This window comes from Pocillopora verrucosa, chromosome 6 (genome assembly GCF_036669915.1).
Source record: "Pocillopora verrucosa isolate sample1 chromosome 6, ASM3666991v2, whole genome shotgun sequence".
In the NCBI taxonomy this organism is placed as follows: Eukaryota; Metazoa; Cnidaria; class Anthozoa; order Scleractinia; family Pocilloporidae; genus Pocillopora; species Pocillopora verrucosa.
This window is the reverse complement of record NC_089317.1, coordinates 16,973,220-16,995,272: the sequence shown is the minus strand read 5'-3', so window position 1 is coordinate 16,995,272 and position 22,053 is coordinate 16,973,220. Positions and strand designations below refer to the sequence as shown.

Below are 22,053 nucleotides of genomic sequence, written 5' to 3'. Positions count from 1 at the left end.
AATACTTTTTTTTAGAATTTATTTATTAAAAAGAGCCAAAATTTTCGAAAAAAATCCTGAAAAATATTTAAAAAGGATTATCTACCAATTTCATATTTCTTTTTCTTACCCACCCCCTGATAGTATTGAACATTGACGCCTGGTCAATTTTTATTTCAACATGGCTGGAGTTCTGTTTGAGGATATTTTCGACGTCAAAGACATCGACCCAGAAGGGAAAAAATTCGACAGAGGTAAGTCATGTTCAGGATATAGAAGTTTTTATCGCTTAAGTGTATTTTAAGCAAAGATTTGAGTCAATTTAACGTTTTACCGCTTCCAACTTGATGGGTTTCATTGATCGATACTCTACTAGACTGTTGTTGGGAGTTTGAGCAGGCCTGTCTCAAGGAATGAGACAAATCATCGTTTCAGTTTAATTAACAGGCTACAAACATTACCATAATCCTCCAGATCACTGTGGAAAAGTTCCACATCGACATTAAAACCTAAGCAGTGTGCAGGAGTTTATCACATATGCGCAAACGCCAATTGGTGGTGTACAGCTGTAGTTGAATCCTAAAACTCAGAATTCGGGAAGAAGTTACTTTTCCCACCCCCACCTCTCAACTTGTAGCCCTTCTTCCCCTCGAGCAATAGGGGACAGTGTTTACTGTAATTCTACAACATTGTGGTAGAGGGTGAACTTATGTTTAAATTTAGGTATGCTTTTACATGTATACAGGCCTGTCTACAGAGTATGGCAGACGCATATGCAGATGCAAGCTCCAAAATTTTCTCAAAAATAGACAATGGCACCACATAGCTATTGCAAACAAGCTGAGTGATGTTAATGTGCTGCTTCCTTCCTTTTCAGTTTCTCGACTTCACTGTGAAAGTGAAAGTTTTAAAATGGATCTTATACTTGATGTGAATACCCAGATCTATCCAGTTGATTATGGGGAAAAATTCAGACTGGTTTTGGCTAATACTCTCAAAGAAGATGGCACCCCAGATGATGGGGAATATAACCCTTCAGACAGTGGACCCTCACGTGCTGACCAGTTTGAATATGCCATGTATGGAAAAGTTTACAGAATAGAAGGAGATGAAAGTGGAGTTGATGCTCCAACAAGACTGTGAGTAAAACAGCAAATGTAATATACAGCGACCATTTTGTAGAGAGAGGAAAGTGGCTGATGTAGAGTGTTGTCTGTTATTGGAGTTAAGGGTGTGTGAGACACCTATTTTTTTCAAATTTTAGGGCATTATGTTAAAAAAATGAATTGTGTGACATGTATGTATTTACCTTAAAGTTTCTACACACCAGTAATTAATGCACATTCTGATTGGCTGAAATAGCATGCTCAATAAGAGTACAGATGCAAGGAGTAATTGTGTCATGCCATCAAGCAATTTGTACAATGGCAGACCAATTCCTGGACTCAAGAAGTTAAAAAAAAAAAAAAAAAACCACCAGACTGCCTCTTGTGTTTTTTCTACCTTTCTTTTGTACTTTAGCTGCATCTGGCATGCCTTACAACAGAACAGAGCACAGTCAAAGCGTATTTTGGCTAGACAAAATTGAGGTCCAAAGGAAAAGCCTTTATGAAGCAAAACAAGCAGGGAACAGGCATTAGCTTTTGTTAATATGAAAAGATACCTTCTAGAACTCATGGTGAATGCAAGCTTTTGTTTTCTTTTTTAGAGCTGCATATGTGTCTTTTGGTGGTCTACTAATGAGGCTTCAAGGTGATGCTAACAATTTACATGGAATGGAAGTAGACGACCATGTGTACCTCTTGATCAAGAAGCTGGCTTTTTAAATGGGTTTGCTTCTGTGGCTAATATGACACCAAGAGGAATAGTTTCTCCTCTTAAAAATTTTTGTCTTCATGAACAGTAGGTTGCAGGTACAGGCATGAGATGATCATGTTTTAGTTATGGAGCATGGCTGTTTATGTAAAAAGGAACAGAAGAGCTTATTTTGTACCCTTGTGTAGGTATACTTTCTCATGGTTGTTATTATGGCAAGAAAATAGAAATGTTTGCTTCTTGACTATCAAATCTAAAATGTTGCCCTAACTTGTTTCTGTTTTCAGTTATTTCAATAAATGTTTGGTGATACTAATGTCTTTCAAGATTAAACCAGTGGAGAGTGAACATCATAAATCCCAACAAAGTTTATTTTATTACAAGCTACAGCAACAGTGAAGAAAAATGTCAGGCTTTTAGTAGGAGAACATGGTTTCACTCTTGTACATGACCTGAGTGTTACTCAGCAGTACAGAAATAAAGAATGTAACAACACAATATTGATAACATTGTGAAACAAATTTGCAGTCAACTTTTGCTTATGGGAAATCTTTTTTATAGTAGATATAGCTGTATTTTCACCATTCTACTGTTGCATCATCATCATCCAAATTTAAGCAGTATACAGGAAGTTTAATGCATGAATGAAGCCTAGCCACAGCAACTTTTGTGTAACCCTTCAACCCCCAAGAGTGATTAGCATGTTATTTCTTTATACAGTATCACCTATGAATCAAACATTAAGGTTACGAGAATTAAGGAAATGATCACCACCTAAAGAAACTCTTGATTGAAAACAATTTCTCTTGGTCAAAACCATAAGGAATGTTAAGAGACCAGTATGGAGAATATGAATCCTAATGTTGGGGTTTAAAGAGTTAATGAAAGAAAACGAGAAAGAGGTGATCACAAATCTAAGATTTGTAAGAAATTTGGTTTTCTTATGTTTTGCTTGGTGATGTGAAACCTCTTGCTCCCCGGGGTAGGCAGGAGAGAATTTCTTTAATATTAATATATGTTCCAGGGGAAAGCTGATGCGAAGGAAAAAAAACTATTTGATATCGTTTGATATCACAACATTTTTATAGCCAAGATTTTTAGAAATTTATAGGAGACAGGATGGAGAATTGATATTTAGAAATATTTGATGATATGTTACAATTTTCATGGCTTTCGCCGAGAGTTTTTACCTTTTCCCCTAAAGATTAACAAGCATCGAATTTCTCCTTACAATATCTTTAGATTTTCTTCTAAAGGCAAAGACAAATTTTCCCTTTTAAAAAAATTTCGGTTTAAACTTTAAGGTTATCCACGGCCTTTTTGTATTTAGCTGTATGTCAAGGTAGTCAAGTATAAGAACAAATAAAAGTTCTCGAAAGCTGTTTACGTAGTTGTAATAAACACTCAAAGAAATGATCTCACTATTTCTCCGGAAAGTCTGCTGAAAGCTTTGGAAAAAATACCGAGATATCTTTTCAACAAAAAACTCGAATGCGAAAAAAAAATAAAAAAAATAAAAAAAAACAGAAAGTAATTATAAAAAGAAAAAATTGAAACGCCCTGATTTAAGGATGACCGTCTGCTGAGTGAAATTGGAGTAATAAATTATGTTTTGTCTCGTGTACATCGTCACGGATTTTCCGTATAATTTTTTAGCGAGATTTGACGGCGTATCGCTATAGCGGTAATTTTGCCCGTAGACTAGGTCCTTCGACAATGATTTTAGTCATAAAGTGCGTCGAGCATTTTATTTCCACAACCGTTAAATTGACCTATCTGAAATGAGTTATTTACTTTTTGTGCTTACACTAGTAGATTAGCTTTTCCAAGCGCTACCTTTAAATGCTAGATTTCCATAAAAGTTAACAAAAAAAGTCAACATCTTTCTATCACAACAAATGACACCGGAGAGACTTATTCACTAATGAAGAAGAAAATGAAGAAAACCGGACGCGATTTTGAGAAAATTGATTGGTTTAAAACCCCATAACAAAATTTTGATTGCACTTCGGCAAGAATTGTTTTTATTTGGGACCACTCGAGCGATTTCCGAAACACGTAAGATTTGACATTTGGCGTTAAAACTTAATGCACTTTTTTGGTCCTGTGGTCTTTTTCCTTCCTTCCACCTTAGGATGGCGCTGTTGTATAAAGAGGTTGGGATTACAAGGCGGCGGACTAGATGTGAATCCGTTGTCGTGGGCGCGTTGATAATCGCTGGGATAGCTTGCCTTATCGCCGGTATTGTTATGATGATACAAGCAAATACGGTGCGGAAGAACAACGAGCCATGTCAAGTTGCAAAAGTTACACGAGCGGTCCTGAGCGGCTGTGAATATTCAAGGGAGGCGCATACTTCGGGACTAGCAAGGTTTTTGCACGAAGCTCAAGAGAGATTTTACGAGTTGTTACCGCATAAAATCGCGTTTAAAATGGGGGTGATGCCAAATGAAATCCGCCAGCGGTATAAAAGCTACGATTCCACGCCAATGCAGATAAAATTTGTCACAGACGAGATAGCTAAACTGACGAAGAGGCTTGAAGATATGAACCTTCAAGAAAACAAGCTGACACTTCGGGAAAAGCGAGCCAAAGCGCAGCTCTCTCACTGGATGCGGCACATTTTTCCTTACGGCGTTCCCTTTGCTTATGATTATTACTCAGGAGATTGGCTGATGGGACCAAACGTTTTCTGTTGGTCTTCTATCTGTTTCTTGCCAATGGATGTGGGTAGCGCACTGCCCCATTTCCAGCCGTCAACTGTGTCTGAAGTGGAGATAATAAGGAATAAGTTGATGGAAATTAACCAAACATTTACACAGTTTGTGGAGAACATGAGATTAGGCGTGGCTACTGGTATGGTTCGTACGATTGAAGAGTGCAAGGCCGGGCTGGATGGTTTGAGAGGCGCCTTTAGAGAGGTCGATATTGACGGCCCAGCTGGTAAGGAAATAAAGGTCTTATAATCTTACAGCAGTTATTTATTCAACTCAGTGAATAAAAGTGTTATCGATTAATGCAACAATTTTGACCTGCTGTAAGAATTAATGATCAATCCGAGAAGACGAAAATAAGTTCATAGAGTAGCATATCACTGGATGATAATCATATCACCTTTGATATTTTACAAAAATTTTAATCTTTCTTGTCTTGGACCAAATATATGTTTTTGTCCTCTCAAACTGCGTAATTCATTTTAAGATCAAAGCTTAAAGCTATTTTTTGAGCTGGAAAACGGGCTCAAACGCTGCAAATTCACCACGCAATACATTTCTTCAAGTCAAGGGCGTCGATTACACCAATAGACATCAGAGCAATGTAATTCTTTCTGTATTCCAACAAAATCGCTAGAGGTTAATTTGCAATTTTCAGACACTCGTGGATATTTCATATTAGATAAAAAAAAATGATGTTTTTTAAAATTGAAAATATATTCGCAGATTGCAGCTGTGTTTCAATAACTTTTTCCTTTCTTTGTTTGTAAAGTATTCTGTTATTATGTTTTGAAGCTGTTTTTGTACTGTCAAGGTCTTTGGTGAAAATGTCCCGCCATAACAATATCTCTTGAAGTCACATGGAATTAACTGGATTTCTTTTCAATTCTTCAAACCCCTTGACAATTTTTAGCTTTGAATTAGATGAGGAGACGCCCGTAGTTTTGTTACTTATGAAAACTGATTCACAGCGGAAACAAGAAAAAAATTTCATTAACTTACCATGACTTATTTTGTTGAATAGAGAGGCGAAAAATCTAGACATGAATTGCAGTATAGCCTTATATTATATAAAAGAGAGAATTTCTCCTACGGAGAGAGAAACAAATAAAATTATACGGCGAAGGTTAAATTTCTGAGTTGAAACCTTCGTACATTATATAAGACATCTGTTTTTCTTTTATGATCAATTTGCGGTCTCTTGTCAAAAAAACAATTTATGAAACAAAATAAAACAAGTGAGTAATTCGTAAATTTGTTTCTGTGTAAATATGTTTCAGTCTTGGCATTGTTATGACAAACAATTGGGAAAAAAAGGCTTTTCAGGAAATCAGTCAGAGGAAGAGAGCATATCTGATTGAAATTAACTCTAGGCAGTTTAAAAGCTCTTCATTTCATCGGTTTAGTATTGAGAAGGAAACATGGAAAGCCGCAACCTTTGAGGTATCACTCGTTCGTGAGCCTTCTCGATTGTCTTTAACTGTGATTTTTCAGTGGAGAACACAAAAGTCGTTCAGCGTGTATCATACGTTTAATAACTGAAAGTAAATGTGGAAATGTAAAAGGTTATCTTGTATGTTAACTTCAAAAAATTTTGCCTCGAAATGAAGCAAGCTAAAATTTTGCGGGCAGCGCTTTCAGCTGTGGTTGATCTGTTCCGATCCGTCGGTAAACTTAAGTCGTAGCTGTTCTGTTTCGTTCGTTCAGTGATTTCATGGCCTTAGATTAAAACTCTCTCTTTGAACTTACGTAGGGTTTTTTTAGGTGTGGTCGGTTAGTCTTGATCCGTCGGTATAATTGTTATTCTTTCTTCGGTGTTTATGCCGGTTAAGATAAGATAAGATAACTTATTTCAAGTTGAATAAAACGTTTAGCCGTAGAGGTTGTTTATAAGTTTACTACAACATAAAAAAGATAAAAATAATGCAGTTATAATAACATTACTAATTAGCATATACCACACAGGTGAATAGTGCTTTTGGTGCGCGCCGATTGGTTGTTTCGAAAGTGAATATCAGGTGCTATTCACCTCCGAGCTGCCGATGAAAGGGTTATCGGGCGATATGACTCTCATCTTGCTTGTATTGATGAATTCCGCTAGTTTAGGTTGTCAAGACGTTAGTTGTTGTTACACACATACTCTTTCATCTCTAATCTTCCAGGAATTCTTGATGCGCCATACATGAAAAAAATTCTGGTCAGTGACTTCTTTTCTAAGATGAATTCAAAAGAACTGGAAATTTGGAAAACTAGGCACGGTAAAGCAGTGAATGAGTCTTTAAGGCAGTTTGTCATAGATTATGTTGGTGAGCCGATTCAGCGCACATTGAGGTGAGAAGTAACTTAGAAATATAATATAAATAAATGGACCTATTGACTATTTCTAACGTCTGAATACATTTCGATAGAGTTTTATAAAACTTAGCAAACCGAAGTAGTTACAGGGACGGCCAATCTGAACAACGCTTCTTCTAGCGATTCCCACACAAACGTCTTCCTTTTTAGTAAGCGACATCTTTTTCCAATCTCATAGCTAATTGTGTTACTACTACTAACACCGGCGAGCTGATCGTGGGAAAAACAGACAAACCTTGAAAGCATTGTTTGAGTATTACAAGTAGTTTCCTTGGGTATCGTTTAGAAATATGTGCTTCGATGGTCAATGCTTTAAATAAAAAAAGACGGGAGAAGAACGCTGCGCCTAGGCAAGAAAGTGCCTGAAAAAGGTCCTGAAATGGCTGCCTGAGATCCTTGGATGGAGGGATGTTATTATGGATTTGTTCATGTAATTGATGGTATAACAAGGGTCTAACACTTGAACTTATCAGAGAAGCGTATATTGCTTTAAAAAGAAACGAAGAAACGGGCTAACTTTCTAAATAAATTGTGAGACTGCTTAATGGGGTTATGACAATATAATTTGGTTTAATCAACTGAGTTGATGAAGTAAATTGGCAAGCGTAGAAAGCTTTTAAAGCTTCGCTCTGACGAAGGGCTAACGCTCGAAACGTTAGCTTTGGAAACTCTTTAGGATGAACAGTTTACATTTATCAACATGATAAAAACAAATTGTCAGGTTTCAAACGATCCGACTGCTACGTATCAAGAAATGGCCCATTGTTCCGGATCAACATTTCCAAACAATGGTAGTCCTGAGGGACTTTGGCCGAGGGGAAGCGGAAAAGCTCGCAACTGATCGAGAAAATTATCGGAGTGACAATTTTTCTGCACTGGGGGAGTGGTTAGTGTAAATATGCACTAGTGAAATCAATCTCCATCGGTGTACCCAGGGGTAAACTTGACCCTAGTTTAGCGCATCGAGCCAAAGGTTCGCAAATTCAAAAATAATTAAATTTATCCGTATTGCAGTGGCTCATTTAAACCACCTCTCTCTATATGTAAGTCAAGCCGGTTTTTACCAGTCAGTTTTGTCAACGTACAAATATATTTTTTGGTCTTACTACTGGTGTTAAATACAATCGAAAGTGACGGTTTTCTTTGGAGAACCTCGAGGCGATTAAAGACCTTGTTTCTGGCTGGCTGAAGATGTTACTCACAATTCCTCCAACTGACTACTTCAAATTTCCTTGTAACTTTCTTCTGTGCTGGATAACGAATAATGTATTAAAATGCATCGCTCTCCGCTTAAATGAAATCGTTTGATTTAAGGTATGTCGAAAAGGAACATTTACTTTACTGCACCCCAAGCAATTTGTCTAGCGGTTTAGCCAGCCTACCCCTTGATTACGTTTATGTCAACGGTACAAAGACAGACCGAAAAACGACCAAGAGGCTGCCCACGGGCGAAAAGCTAGACGGGAAAACCACCTATCTGAAGCTTCTTCAGTACTTCACCACCACTAGTAAAACCCCGGATGAAATATACGACCTTGGCTGGTCAATGATAGATCAAAGTTATCCAGAGGTAAGAAGATAAGTCTTGAAAAATCATTTATTTGGATATGAGTGTTTTTGTTCTTTGCCCTTTAAGTTTTAGAGCGATCCGTCTTAATTGGAGTAAAGAACTGGCCAAGTTTAGCAAATCAACGAACCGAAAAGAACGACCAACATTTACGACGGACCTTAACTCAAAGCTGACTTATACCATTCGTTCGGCAACGAAATCGTCATCAATTTGACTTTGATAACAACTTCGCTGAACTTTCGCCGTAGAAGCTCAATTAAGTTTCGTGCTGATAACAATTTTTTTTGCACCATACTCGGCAAGATTGTCATATAATGCAATCAAAATTTAGATGTGATTTAAACAATAAACTTCTATGAGCGGAAGTAATGGAGAGAATGCTATCAATGCTGACCTTAGGCCATTGGAAATGAAACACAATCGTCGGTTCCACAATTGTGATGGGTTGAGAGAAGATTCTCCGTATTGCATTGCCAAAAGCGCAAAGCATCTCTCTTTGAGTTGGCAAAGGAAAATTATTTGAACCAATGAACCTTGAACCATCGGAATATACAATCATCTGTTCCTCAAATTTGCCGAGTTGAGCAAAACTCTCCGTATTGCATCGCTAAAAGTGCACAATATCTCTTTTTACCTTGGCAAAGGAAAGTTATATAATTATATGCAAATTCCTATAATTTAACTCAATGTGCCTTTTTTTGCCCTTTTTCTCTCTGATTTTAGGTTCTAAGTTTAGCGCAAAGCGTAACCAATGAGCAAAACTCTCCGTATTGCATCGCTAAAAGTGCACAATATCTCTTTTTACCTTGGCAAAGGAAAGTTATATAATTATATGCAAATTCCTATAATTTAACTCAATGTGACTTTTTTGCCCTTTTTCTCTCTGATTTTAGGTTCTAAGTTTAGCGCAAAGCGTAACCAATGAGAATAACACTCAGAGGGCGAAGGAAAAGTTCATTAATATTCTTAATGGATCAGAAATGTTTTACAATAAGAAAGATATTCCAAGGAATGAATCCAACGCAGTTGCGTATAAGCTGTGCAGTACAGTCTCCGGAGCCAAAAAGCATTGTCCTGTCCGCTGGAATGCTATGCAAAACTGGTTTGCTCATGCGCGAGAGGTCAGTTTGGACCTTGTTTGAAGTAAAATCGTTGAATTAAAAAAAATTGAAAAATGTTGGATTGCAGTTACCAGAATATATATCATTCCATTGAGAAAATTGTGGATACTTGTTTTAAGATGACATGTAGATGAAACTAAAAATTTTCATGTAACTTCTATCTCTATGTAATCCGCTGCTACTCATGAACAACTTGACACATATGCTGAATAAGTACCTGTTTCCAATTTTTTCAGATACCTACACCACAGCCTTATGCAAGAAATTTACGAACATTTAGTGTTATGCTGTAATTTTTGTTGTTGTTGTTGTTGTCAGTCTTTTTAAGGGATCTCATTACCCTTGATTTTAGATTATGGCCACCCTTGATCCAAAAACGATCGACTTATTCCATTTTACCGGTCCTTTCCGGTCCACTCCAAACTGTCCCGTTCAACTCGTCCCAAGCTTCAACCCATCCTCTGCAGCTCCATCTTTCCAAGAGAGTGATTCACAGTGTACAAGGCACTCTACTTACACCATCCCATTCTTCCTACAAAAGCCTGGCCCTAGGAATGAGGAATGGACAATAAACGCACACGAGGCAAGGCCTGGACACTACACACAGGTTAGTCCACCGTAGTGCCTCAAGCGAGCGAATCAATGAAGATCTTGATATATCGGTTTCAAAAGTAACAGAGAATCAATTAAAGGCCGTTTCCACCTAAAATGACAGTACTTAGAAATTATTTCTAGACACTGGTAATGTAAAGAAAATCGTTGTTATTCCTGTAAACAGTAAGTTACTGTGTAGTGTAAAGCACTGTTTAATTTACTACTTTCATTTAATCTCTCTACCAATCTCAAGCATAGCACGTATCAAGTTACAATTTCAAAACAGTCTTGCTTTCAGTTTTGGATTTAGCATGTAGTCAAGCTCCCTTACGGGTTCTGTGTTTTTCAGTTGATATAGCTAAAATACTTCTCTCTAACAGTTTTTTTTTTGTTGTTGTAATCCCAGAGTCAAGGATATGTGGAGAATTTTCAAGAAGACTGTTTTGATCCCATTTCATGGATCCAAAAGAACACGTTTTTCTTAGAGTTTTCTGAAGGCTGGGCTCTTTACGCGGAAAATCCGCTGATATCAAATTACACGGACACTTACAAATATGATCCGCTGATCAGATACGGCATGCTCAAATGGCAGGTATATTTACTCACCAAACGCAGCAGAGTTTGAATGCATATTTGATCTCTGTTAGTCCTTAATTAGGGTCACGATATAGATTGTCGAGTGGGTCCTGCATAGCTGATTTTACATGGACAATGCATAAGCTTACAAGACCTGTAGTGGTCAAATGCTTTTTTTTGGTAGCTAAATGTTCGATATATTTGAGGGCGTCACTAAGTCATAAGTTGTCCTGACTTTAAGCCGAAATTTCCATTTCAAGTCACTCATCAAGTCTGCTTTTCGTATTAAGTTTCCTAACCATTTTCCCTCCTACTGATTTAAACTTTCCATTTTGGTGTTTTTCTATTTTATCAAAGAAATATTTGAGGTTTGTTTCACGCTGAGGTGGTACTGTTTGTAGGTTGCAAAACACACGGTTTTGATGGAAATTTATTCCGAGGTCTGATAATATAACGTTTTCCATCCGAAGCTTTTTTGCGAGACCTATCTTATTTCAACTATCTTATTTTACAAGATATGGCGAGCCTTGAGGCTGATCGTAGACACAGGGTTGCATTACAAAGGAAAGTCACGTGACTGGGCTCTAAGACTCTTTGCTGATTACGCCTGGGACACAAGTGACAAAGTTGAGAAGGAGGTGACTCGGTACCAGAGCATTCCCGGCCAGGCTGTCACTTATATGCTCGGACAACTGTCAATCATGGAGCTGAAACAAGAAGCAGAGAAAGCTTTGGGGGAGAAGTTTAATTTGAAGGATTTTCATTTCCAGGTGATTCTAAAGTTTCGCATCAAGTGTTTCACTTTTTAAATTTTTTTTTAAAAGTTATTTTCTTTCATGCTTCGTTTAGGGATAATTTTTTAACCCATAGAATGGCTGTAAACCAATTTTGAGTTGCTGTTATGACCTCAGATTAACTCCTTCCATCCCTCATTCCTTTTTTTCCATTCCTGTTAATTATCATTTTTTGACAAGGAGGCAATGATCGAAACCCTTACGCTTTTGACTTTCCCGAGAAAATACGATAGGATTTTTGCTATATACAAATAGCACCTGCTTTCGGAAAGATCGAATGTAACAGTAGGGGCCGATTCAATATCCAATTTTCCTAATAAACCAAATAATTCCAATAACTTGCTCCCTATATCTCCACAGGTTCTAAGGCATGGACCCTCGCCTTTGAATTATCTTAAAGAGAGCATCTACAAATACATAGCATGCGTGAAGGACGCTGAAAGTCAACCAGATTGTGAAGATTTCTTGCGAGCTCCAAACAACTCTGGAAACGTAAAGACAACACATAATACAGAGCATTTGCCATATCATTCTTTCAAAGTTTTCTAAATTCAGCTCTGATTATGACCCCACAGACGCCGTGAGCATAGCTAAATCAAGTTTATTACTACGTTTTGCGTCTATCTTGTGCATAATTTAAATTACAATTGTAACAAGTGAGCTCGTCGGCGGCTGTTATAAAATCATTCAATCACAAGCGAGAAAGAAGTCTTTTTTTAATTATTTTACATTGCTAATTTTATTCCTATACTATAATTGTATGTTAATTAATTTCCAGTGCAAAATGAGGAGACGTTGTATATCTTCGTTTCCAAGGGAAGTACATAAGATGATAATTATAAAGATGTCATAGAGGATGTTGCGTATATGCAAATTAAGAATTTGTTCATGCTTAGCGTGCGTATATTGAGTCATGGATGCACGCGGGAAGTTCGGAGAGTACGAAAAATGCGTAAGAGTAGTTCGAGCCAAGAGCAACTCTAGCTTTTTGAGTGCTCTCCAAACTTCCCAAGTGCATCCATAACTCGATATACGCACAGCTAAAAGCACGAGCAAATTCTTTTAGAACAGAGCAACAATAAACAAAAAATACTCACGTCATCTTATTTACGCACGGACGTGCGTAAATAAAGATTTTGTTCATAGCGGTCCTGTCCTATATGATAAACAACCTTTTGGCAGAGTTTGAGAAAGTCCTCTAACAATAGTTACTACGAGGAGGTCTACACGGACAATGCAGTACATTACCACGAAGATCGCTTTCATATGCATTACATTACTAATTGTTTTCACTTCAAACTGATCCCAAATTTGTTTACTGTTTGTTTTCGCTTAAACGTTGTTTCGGAAGCTGAAAGGGCTCTAAAGTTGAACTTCTCAGGGGCAATAAAAAGCAAACGATAGGGTCATTTAAGTCCAAAAGCTATCATCTTGCTGGAGCAAGACGTTTTTTTTACATGAATTTTATTCAAGGTGAGGGAAATGAAAACCTGCCCATAAAACAAAAACTAAGGAACTCCCCAGAGTCAGCCCTATGACATTCCGCATACAATTTAAATGATAACTAAAGAGTAAATTTTCTATGTACAGTAACGAACATAGAGCAGTAAATATTTGTTGAATTTGCCGGCTTGGATAACGATGACTAGTTAAAAAACGTAAATAAGATAGCTCACTGTTTGTGCTATTGAAATAAATGTCACATAACCCAGGGGGAAAGCTGCATGTCCGCAAACACAGATCTTCTTTGAGAGCCGTAAAATTTAGATGATGGCGGCTTCATGACTTCATCGCAGCCCTTTTGTTCCTCGTCTTGTACACAAGAGATGTACTTATTTATCACCTCTTCAAGGTAGGTGAGTGGAGAAGGACCTTGACGGAGAACCTAGAATCAAAGCAGGATTTCGTCAGATACCTACTTGAAAAGTTACGCTACGCGTGTTTTTTTTACGTCCTTAAAAATAAGCCTAGACTTTTTCATGGTCGTCGTTTTAAATATTTGTGATGTTCGTTATCATTAACCTTTCACCTCCCAAGATCTGATCGTTAATTCTCCCCTCTTGCTACTGCATATTACCTTGTTTATTAGCCGTGAGAATTTGGTGTTAGATCAAAATAACGTCTTCTGCTTGATTATTTTGTGTTTATAGGGTTAAAAGCCTTTTTGCTTTTTGGATAAATCTCACCCCAAAGGTGTTGAATTATTGAGATACTAATTCCATTTTGCCGATTCCTTGATTTCAAAGACGGTTGTCTGCGTTAGTAAATCAAGATGTTATCGAACCTGGTAGTGAAAGTCCTTAATGTTGAACTTCTCATTCAGCGTACTGTTAGCTTTGTCTCGGAATTTCATGATCGCGAGTTGTCCTATCATGTATGTGACGGCTTGTCCCGGAATGCTTTGGTAGCGTGTTACTTCCTTCACGGCTATATCACTGGTGTCCCAGGCGTAGTCTGCAAACAATTTCAGCGCCCAGGCTCGATTCCGTCCCTTCGCGTGAAGCCCCGTGTCCATCATCAGGCGTAATGCTCGCCAGATCTAAACAGAGAGGGAACCAGAACAGAGTTTACTCCTAGTACATCTCAAAAAGCTGGTCAAGCATTTTATTAATAATCACCAGGTGAAGGCTACTGGGTCCACGGACGGGAGAAAAACTCGGACACGCTCTAAGGTTTCTTGATATGAGCTTGGTCAACTGGGTTAACACAGTTTTCCGGAACCCCTCCTCCATCCAGCAATCTTCTTTTAAGCAAATTATACTGAGATGTACATAACAAGCAAAGGAAAATTTCCCTTAGAAGCAAACCATTTACCATAACTTTCCTTCACTTAAATCTTTTATTCACTGATAGTTAGGTTAAATGACTTAAACTTTAAGAAAAACAGGACATTGTATCTCCTCAATGAGAGCGGTGACTCAAAGGTTGTACCCAGTTGGGACAAACTGCTCTAGTTGACATCTTAAAGTCAGATGACTCTGGGAACTCACCTGCCATTTTAACATGCCATACTTGCTTATTGGATCACTATCATACGCTGTAGTATGTTGGGGAATCAGTGGATTCTCTGTGTAAAGTGCCCAGCCCTCTGAGAAGGTGAGATACAGGGTATTGTCAGCAATCCAGCCAATAGGTCCTTTGCACGAGTCCGAAAACTGTTCGATATAACCTTGCACCTGATACACGCATAAGTAAGTATAAGTATAGAGCATGCGCAATACCGACTGCATAGACGTTCTTTATAGTCTGAGTCGTAGTAACCTTTCTTATTGATTTAAGAACGAGGAAGTGAGATTGGGATGGAGGAAGGGAATAATAAACTTTTTTGGCAAACAGCTGTACCAGTGGTGTGAGAGTTAAGTTTAATCTAGCAACGCACATCATGCTCAATCAATCCAAATCTTAAAGTCCTGTTTAGGATGCTGATGTATCCGAATTTTTATCTCTTTAGACTCTGAGCTGAGACGTCCGTGCGTAGGTTCGATGCACCACCACCAGAGAGTTCGATAGTGGCCAAGGTCATTATGAAGTCTAGCTCTTCTTTGTCCAAAGCTCTCAACCAAACTAATAGCAATGTTTTTCATTCGACTGCCGAATTCAAATTTAGCATTTTTCCTTTCGCCAAAATTGGTTCGAAAAAAAGATGAGCCTAAGTCTCTTTAAGAAAAACCGATAGTCTTTGTGACGATAATTTCATTTGAAATTTCGACGAATTGTACTTTCAAAGAAAGTTTTACTCTAGCTTTCTTTTTATTAAAGGAGATAAGGACAAGCCAGAAAAGACATGCTTAAAATGGTCACGATCTGGTTAGCTATTATGTGAGCCAATCTGATTGGCTCTCAGCAGAGAAATTTATTCACGAATAGCACTAATTTTTTGTTCGATGAGAAAGCAACACTAAAGCAAAACAAGTGATCAGATTTGCAGACTTGTTTACATTAACCGCAATCATGCAGGAAAATGAAAGCCGGCAAAAGAAGCCATTGTGTGGCCAGTTTTGAAATTGTCTTTTTCTGTTTTTTGTTTGGTAGATTAAATATTGCGATTTTTAAATGGATGCGACAAAGTGGCAATTGAAACTTCGTGTCGCGAAATTTGTGCTTTCAAATCGAACACGTGCAGCGTGCTTGTTCGATTTTGAAATTACGCGCATGATTACAGACCAAATTCGCTTTACTCGACTGCACAGGAAAATTTATGTTTTCTCACGCTGGAGGCCATTTGCTAGCTCCCTGGTAATATTACTCTTTTTTTCCGATAAGCCATTGGTTCTGAAACAGTTTATAAAAAGACCCCCTTTGGGTTCGACTTACTTGGGTATGGTGTCCAGGCCTCGCTTCGTGTGCTGCCAGCGTGACTGCTTCATATCTGGGCCCAGGCCTCCCAAGAAAGAACGGAATGTTGTAACTGGCAGTCCTGGAGCAATTTTTGTCAGAGCTTTGGTAAAATGGTACACCACTGGATGGATTGAAATCGATGTCAAGTTTGATGGGACAGTTTGGAGTGGAATGGTAAGGGCCGGTAAAATAAAACAGGTCTGCTGTCTCATAATCTAAAGTTGCCATAATCTATGAAAAAATGAAATAAAAATAAAAGTAAACATATATCACTAGGAATTACTCATTAGGCGCTTTTGTGCCTAGGTTTTGCCTTTTATCAATTGATCAAGTACATGGAAGCTCGTGTATCAGGTACCTACACTGACAAAAGTGTACAATACTTGCGACCAGGGACGGTGTAACTTGTTTCAATGTTTCAGTCCGTATGACAATACACGAGTTTCTACGGGACGGGAGGAGTTGTTTTCTTACCAATTGTCGTCCGGTTTACTTCGTCTCTGTTCGTTGTTACGTAGCAGTCGTGTCAGTTTCTGTTGATGTCCAGTACAGGAACGTTTAGTCGTCTAGTTGGCTCGTTTTTTTATAAGATCAAATGCTCCGACTGCCATGCCTCCTACATTGGAGAGGCTGGAAGAAACCTCACCAGAAGAGTAAGTGAACACAAGCGAGCGACGAGGAAAGGTAATGTCAACAATCACATTGCTGAACATCATCGACTTACGAACCACACTCTATTGACTAGGACTTTGCGCAATGCCTAATCTACAGCACAAACTACTTTCAACGACTTAATCTGAAATCTGGCTTACTGGCTTAGAAAAGACTCCCTTTGACAGGTGTCAACCACAACTGGCACCTTACAAACGACGCATTTACGACATTAACGTAACATTAAATTCCATTTTTACACTCGATTGCAAAAACTTTGACAGTTGAAAAGCGTTAGCAATGAACGATAAGACCCAATTGCTTTATGGCTACACATTTCCATAATAACCACAATAAGTTGAACGTGGTTAATGATAGGAGCCATGCATCCACGCTTTCCTGAAAGAAAGGAATTGTCGTAAACAAAGTTTTTCGATTAAAATCGGAGAGTGAAGCACTGATTATGTGATTGTGCGAATATTTCTTACAAAGCCTTTTGGTCTCATTGTTCATGGATCATACTTTATTGGGTGTCATCGTTTCTACAATCGAGTGTATACCAATTAACCCAAGGACAAAGACAAACTTGGAAATTAGTGACCAAAGATAGTCGGTCCAGAAAATTTTTAGGTTACATGGCGCCTCGGACCATCTTAAAACCATGGTTAGAGTGTTTTCTCTTGGATCTCTCGCCTCATATTAACAAGAGGTTACGTATATCGAATGAATAAAGGGGTAAGTTAAGTTTCTAAAGAAACTGAGGTGCTGCGTCGGTGGGAGAGTATAACAGGGTAATTTGTATTATCAACTGAGTGAATAACGTGAATTGGCTACCGTAAAGAGTTTTCAAGCTGACGTTTCGATCATTAGCCCATCGTCGAGCGTAAGCCCTTCTCTCTGACGAAGGACTAACGCTCTAAATGTCAGGTTTGAAACTCTTTACGGTGGCTAGTTTACGTTATCAACTAAATTGATGACATTAAATTATCCTGTTACGTATGTCGACCTGGTGCACTAAAAATTATTTCTAGCACTTTCAATAAAACTATTTTTTATAGTAATTGTCAAACTTTTTTTCTTACTTCTTTAGCATGGGAAAACCATTTGGTCATGGCAGCAAAACGTTTGGGGCAGTATTTCTTTGCATCTTGAACACTGCTGCATACTTTGTGTGCATTTGCATCAGACTCGTTTGCTGGGATGTCACCATCGTTGTAATACTGACTGGACTCTTCAATTAGCCGTTTAAATGTAATCTTTGCTTGTTCTTCGTCAGTAGTTTTAGTGATTTTCTTGGCTACCTCTAAAAGCTGTTGAAGGAAGGGAGAAAAAGAAATAATTTTGGGAAATTTTAATTGAGATTCCACTGGTCTTGCTTCACTACGCCAATGATGGTTGATTTTATATTTTTTAGTTTGCAACTGGTACCTTGTAACCTTGAACTTTATAGGTTAGTTGGCTGGAAGGTAAAGGAAGGGGCCGACACACTGACCATTTATCTTAACCGTTTTAATCCTGAGTGTGACTGACACATAATTCTTCTTACAGTATCAATACAGTATCAAGCAGCTGAGTGATGAGAATTGCGACAAATGTGAACCAGGGATAATCATCTGATCCAACGCCAAATTCTCAGAACAAACTTTAAATGTATATACTTTGAAATGTATGGCAGACTAAGTGAAAGGGTTAAGCTTAAGGGTCCAGCATCTGGAAACAAACATTTTCTGGATTATAAGCGCTATTTAGCTTACCAGAAATGATTAGGAATAACATATTGAACAAATTTGTTCATTTTCACCGTTTAAAAGTATACCTCATTGTAAAGTTCATCTCGCATCTTTTCCCCAAGTGTATAAATTTCATCCGGAGTTTGTGAGTTGGTGGTAAAATGAGCCAGTAACTTGATGTAGGAGTTTCTTCCATTGAGCTTCTCTCCACTTGGCAGCTTCTGCGTGGTCTCTTTACTCGTACGAACTCCGTTTTCATAAACGTTAAGAAGTGGTAAACTTCCAAGGCCATAAGAAACACTGTCTGGTGCACAGTGTGGTATTTGATATGTTTCTATAAATCTAGAAAATAGTATTCGATAGAATTACGTGAATACAGGCATGATGGAGGGTTTTGATTTGACATTAGGAGGGAAAAATTTGGCAACTATATATATATATATATATATATATATAAATAGAGAGGTTAATTTAGAGCATGATTCAAACATCCTCAATCACGTCCACGGCAATTACCCGTCAATATGTCGTGGGTGGTTTCATGCTTTCAGCCTCTACTGAACTGCCCAGGCGTTCGAATCAATTGAAATTACTAAAATAATAATAATAATAATAATAATGATGATGATGATGATAATAATAACAATAATAATAATAATAATAATAATAATAACAACAATAAGAATAACAACAATGATAAAAGTAAAGCCTGTATGCGAGACTGATTATCGCAACCGTTGAAAATTATTCTGGTCTCTGTGTCTTGAGGACCCTATATCTGATAATTTTACGCTTAAAAGGGATGCTTTAAACGGGGGTTGAAAAGGTTTCCCTGACAGTTTCAAGACACCCATTTATGTCATTGAATAGTGAGAGGCGTCGGGTCCTCTTGCATTGCCCTCTGAGGGAACTGAACCCAAATACGCCGATCACAGCTTAGGCCTGGATCCTTAATTTCAGTCTGAATCTGTCCTCACATTTGTCTCCTAAAACTGTTTTTATGAAGACATACATACTTTAACATGTTATCTATGGGCTTTCCAACATACTCCAGAGCGTATTCACGAAGTGAATCACCCACTGATTTGCCATGTTTATCTTTCCACTTTTGCTTTTCATCATTTGTCATGTTCTTGATAAAATCTGCGGCAAGGACCGGCTTTATGAACGACGCTTCGTAAATTCCTGCATCGGCGAAAAATATGTGCGTGCATTAGGTTTCATTATTTCGCTAAAAAATTTTCTGCATTACCAAACCCATTGCACACTAACATCAGTTTGTATATTCTCCTTACTGTTCTCTATACATAGCCTAAGATGCTGACGAGGAGAGTTTGTGTAACAATCAAGAGCTTCTTTAATTGGTTATTACTTCTTATATTCTCGTGTCTTTAACGTATAATTCAAGGGTGACATAATAAGGAGGATTAAATGAAGTCACTGCTGGGGATCGAGGGTTGAGAAATGAATTGGACTTCAGTATAATGTTTCACCTAGTTATTGATGTACCATTCCACTGAGACAGCGTCATTTAATTTGAGAGTTGGATTTTTTGCCGACATCTGTTATTCATGTCATTCTGTTTTGTTTAATTTTCCTCCATGCATGAAATTATTCTGTATCGTGACTAAACACTTTTCCTGCATTATCAAATTTACAAATATCTGCATGTTTACATGGCAATAATGTTCAATCTGTCTCGCGTCAATAAGTTTCCCAAAAGGTCTAGACATGTTGAGAAAAGTGAGCGATGACCCAAGATGAAGAGGCACTGTGATTGAATGGTGCACTTCAAATGTCAGATACTCTTTCAAACACGGAAAAGGTAATCGAAACATTAACTACATTTGAACTTCGTGGAAAGCAAGGAGAGCATTGTTTTCTATAGCAATGTCTTTCAATAGCAAGTGAAAGGATTACTTTCCCTAATTGTTAACTGCATATTTGCTTCACAGTCAAGTGGAGGTCATGCATTTTATTAATTTCAAAAAGATGGTTTCAAATCGGGTCATTGCTGTAAATTTAAATTAAGTTCAAGTATGTTGTTCTCCAAACATCTGTTGAAACACAAACAAAGAACTGAAAGAATTGAATTTCAATCATTCGTCTGCTGGGTTAAAACATATTAGTTTTTGTATCATATTTTCTAAGACTTGATACCTGAGGGCCCTTTCAAAGCCACATCTTTGTAGCTGCCTTTCAAGCCATCCAACCCAGCCTTGCATTCCTCGATCGTGCGAACCATTCCAGCATCCACTCCTAACCTCATGTTTTCCACAAATTGATTGAAAGTATTCTCCAGTTCCTTGAATCTGTCTCTTAGTAACTCCACATCGCTTACAGTGGAGGGTTTGAAATGTTTAAAAGCAGCCCCAACCTCGGAAGGAACCATGCAGATAGGGAACCAGCAGAATATATCTGGTCCCATCATCCAATCTCCAACGTAATAGTCATATCCGTACGGTACCATGAAAGGGAATGCATGTTTTGCCCAATGCAATAATTGCGCCACGCCTCGTTTCTCTCTCAGAGTGAGCTTATCCATACTAATCGGCATCTTCTCGATTTCGTCTGCAATCTTTGCTGCTTCATCGGCAATTAGTTTTATGCTGGCAGGAGTTGGATCGTACGAGCGGTACCTCTTCTTGACTTCCTCCGGCGAAACGTTAGGCTTTCCTGTAATCTTGTTGGGGTATAATTCAAAGTACTTATTTTGTGCTTTCTGAAATAAATCATCGAGACCAGCTCGCTTTGCCTCCTGCGAATAATCGCAGTCGCTTTGCTTGGACGGTTCACTCTCATCAGTGTTACGGTTTCTTCTCGCCTCTGCAATAAGCGCGATTCCTGCGAAAAAGCAACACAAGCAGAGAATTCCCAGCACGACGAAAATTATGATCAAACATAGTTTCCGTCGTTTCTTCTTGGACGACTTACGGGAGGCGGTTTCATACTTTACGAATTCCATCTTCAAATTTTCATGTACGTAGTTTGCAGATGAATTAAAACTTCTTAAATTGGCTCAAAAGCCATCCTTTGTTACCTAAAGATAACATATGCATTAATTGTTAATCAATTGTGTTGGGTACGTGAAGTAAAACACGCACTCAAAAACACTTAAATAAATCGTGATATTTCAATCTTTTAATATTGAAAATTACCTCTTATATATCGTAGGTTTGAATTCTGTAACCCAGAGTTGTCAGGGTTAATACATTGAATGAAAGTCATACAACCAGTGAAGAGAGATGTTTGCGTTCTTTGTTTTTGTTCCTGACCGCTGCCAGCCTGCTTCACATCATGAATAGCAAATTAAGTAGAGCAGTCAAAAAAAATGTTATTATGACGAACCCAGAAAAAAAAATTTGCCAACCATTTTAATTGATTTATTGCTCTTGGTGTATAATCATCCGAGGTTGTTTGCTAGATCTTGATTAAAATAATTGATGAACAATCATCTCTCTCCAGAAGCCACTTGCAGAGCCGGTCTTTGTATTCGGTTTTGAAATTCATTGCCAGTTATGTAATATTCATCACGCGCATGTTTATCCTTAAAAGCTGTTTACCTTATCTCTCGGAGTTGATTTATCGCTTAGGACTGCTTTAAACTCTAACCTTTGTGTAAAGATGAAACCTTTCACTTGAGTTTTTAAAGGAGGGTAAGCAACAATATTAAATGGAGTCCTAAGAACAGCACTCGTTCAATAGACTTAATCAACATAAGAAGGATAAGAAGGACTGACCTTTAATTTGACTTTGTTTTTTTTCCGATCAACATAACATGTTACCTGATTGGTGGGAAGTGCAGAGTCTGGAACA

General features: G+C 37.9%; 3 protein-coding genes across 4 annotated transcripts; 2 read left to right on the top strand and 1 right to left on the bottom strand.

Annotated features, from left to right (window-relative positions):
• The first annotated feature begins 126 nt into the window (after positions 1–126).
• On the top strand, positions 127–2,326 carry LOC131787249 (DNA-directed RNA polymerases I, II, and III subunit RPABC3). The gene is made up of 3 exons (XM_059104345.2): positions 127–233; positions 857–1,118; positions 1,688–2,326. Exons 1-3 carry the CDS (start codon positions 161–163, stop codon positions 1,803–1,805), a joined length of 453 nt encoding a protein of 150 aa, XP_058960328.1. The 5' UTR covers positions 127–160; the 3' UTR covers positions 1,806–2,326.
• Positions 2,327–3,956: 1,630 nt separating this feature from the next.
• LOC131787253 (uncharacterized) lies at positions 3,957–12,114 on the top strand. Its single transcript, XM_059104351.2, has 8 exons — positions 3,957–4,737; positions 6,671–6,839; positions 8,178–8,433; positions 9,327–9,554; positions 9,907–10,161; positions 10,555–10,740; positions 11,240–11,494; positions 11,879–12,114. The coding sequence occupies exons 1-8, from the start codon at positions 4,044–4,046 to the stop codon at positions 12,065–12,067; spliced, it is 2,232 nt and encodes a 743-aa protein (XP_058960334.2). The 5' UTR covers positions 3,957–4,043; the 3' UTR covers positions 12,068–12,114.
• A 45-nt stretch (positions 12,115–12,159) lies between these two features.
• LOC131787252 (uncharacterized) lies at positions 12,160–21,923 on the bottom strand. Of its 2 annotated transcripts, none has more exons than XM_059104348.2 (9): positions 21,801–21,923; positions 20,398–21,277; positions 19,254–19,422; positions 18,324–18,579; positions 17,590–17,817; positions 15,833–16,087; positions 14,509–14,694; positions 13,803–14,057; positions 12,160–13,403 (listed from the first exon to the last, which is right to left on the bottom strand). In XM_059104348.2, exons 2-9 carry the CDS (start codon positions 21,200–21,202, stop codon positions 13,218–13,220), a joined length of 2,340 nt encoding a protein of 779 aa, XP_058960331.2. In that variant the 5' UTR covers positions 21,203–21,277; positions 21,801–21,923; the 3' UTR covers positions 12,160–13,217. The 2 variants fall into 2 exon arrangements, with proteins under 2 accessions (XP_058960331.2, XP_066024845.1); XM_066168748.1 differs by lacking the exon at positions 21,801–21,923 and adding an exon at positions 21,396–21,504.
• Positions 21,924–22,053: the final 130 nt, after the last annotated feature.

Coding starts and splice junctions, on each gene's coding strand:
- LOC131787252 (XM_059104348.2), bottom strand. CDS start 21,202: ATGGAATTCGTAAAGTATGAAACCGCCTCCCGTAAGTCGTCCAAGAAG. Junction 16,088..17,589: donor GGTTTTCCCATGCTAAAGAA/GTAAGAAAAAAA, acceptor ATTTTTTCATAG/ATTATGGCAACTTTAGATTA. Junction 13,404..13,802: donor TTAAGGACTTTCACTACCAG/GTTCGATAACAT, acceptor CTTTGATTCTAG/GTTCTCCGTCAAGGTCCTTC.
- LOC131787253 (XM_059104351.2), top strand. CDS start 4,044: ATGATGATACAAGCAAATACGGTGCGGAAGAACAACGAGCCATGTCAA. Junction 4,738..6,670: donor CGATATTGACGGCCCAGCTG/GTAAGGAAATAA, acceptor CTAATCTTCCAG/GAATTCTTGATGCGCCATAC. Junction 8,434..9,326: donor TAGATCAAAGTTATCCAGAG/GTAAGAAGATAA, acceptor CTCTGATTTTAG/GTTCTAAGTTTAGCGCAAAG.
- LOC131787249 (XM_059104345.2), top strand. CDS start 161: ATGGCTGGAGTTCTGTTTGAGGATATTTTCGACGTCAAAGACATCGAC. Junction 234..856: donor AGGGAAAAAATTCGACAGAG/GTAAGTCATGTT, acceptor CTTCCTTTTCAG/TTTCTCGACTTCACTGTGAA. Junction 1,119..1,687: donor GTTGATGCTCCAACAAGACT/GTGAGTAAAACA, acceptor TTTCTTTTTTAG/AGCTGCATATGTGTCTTTTG.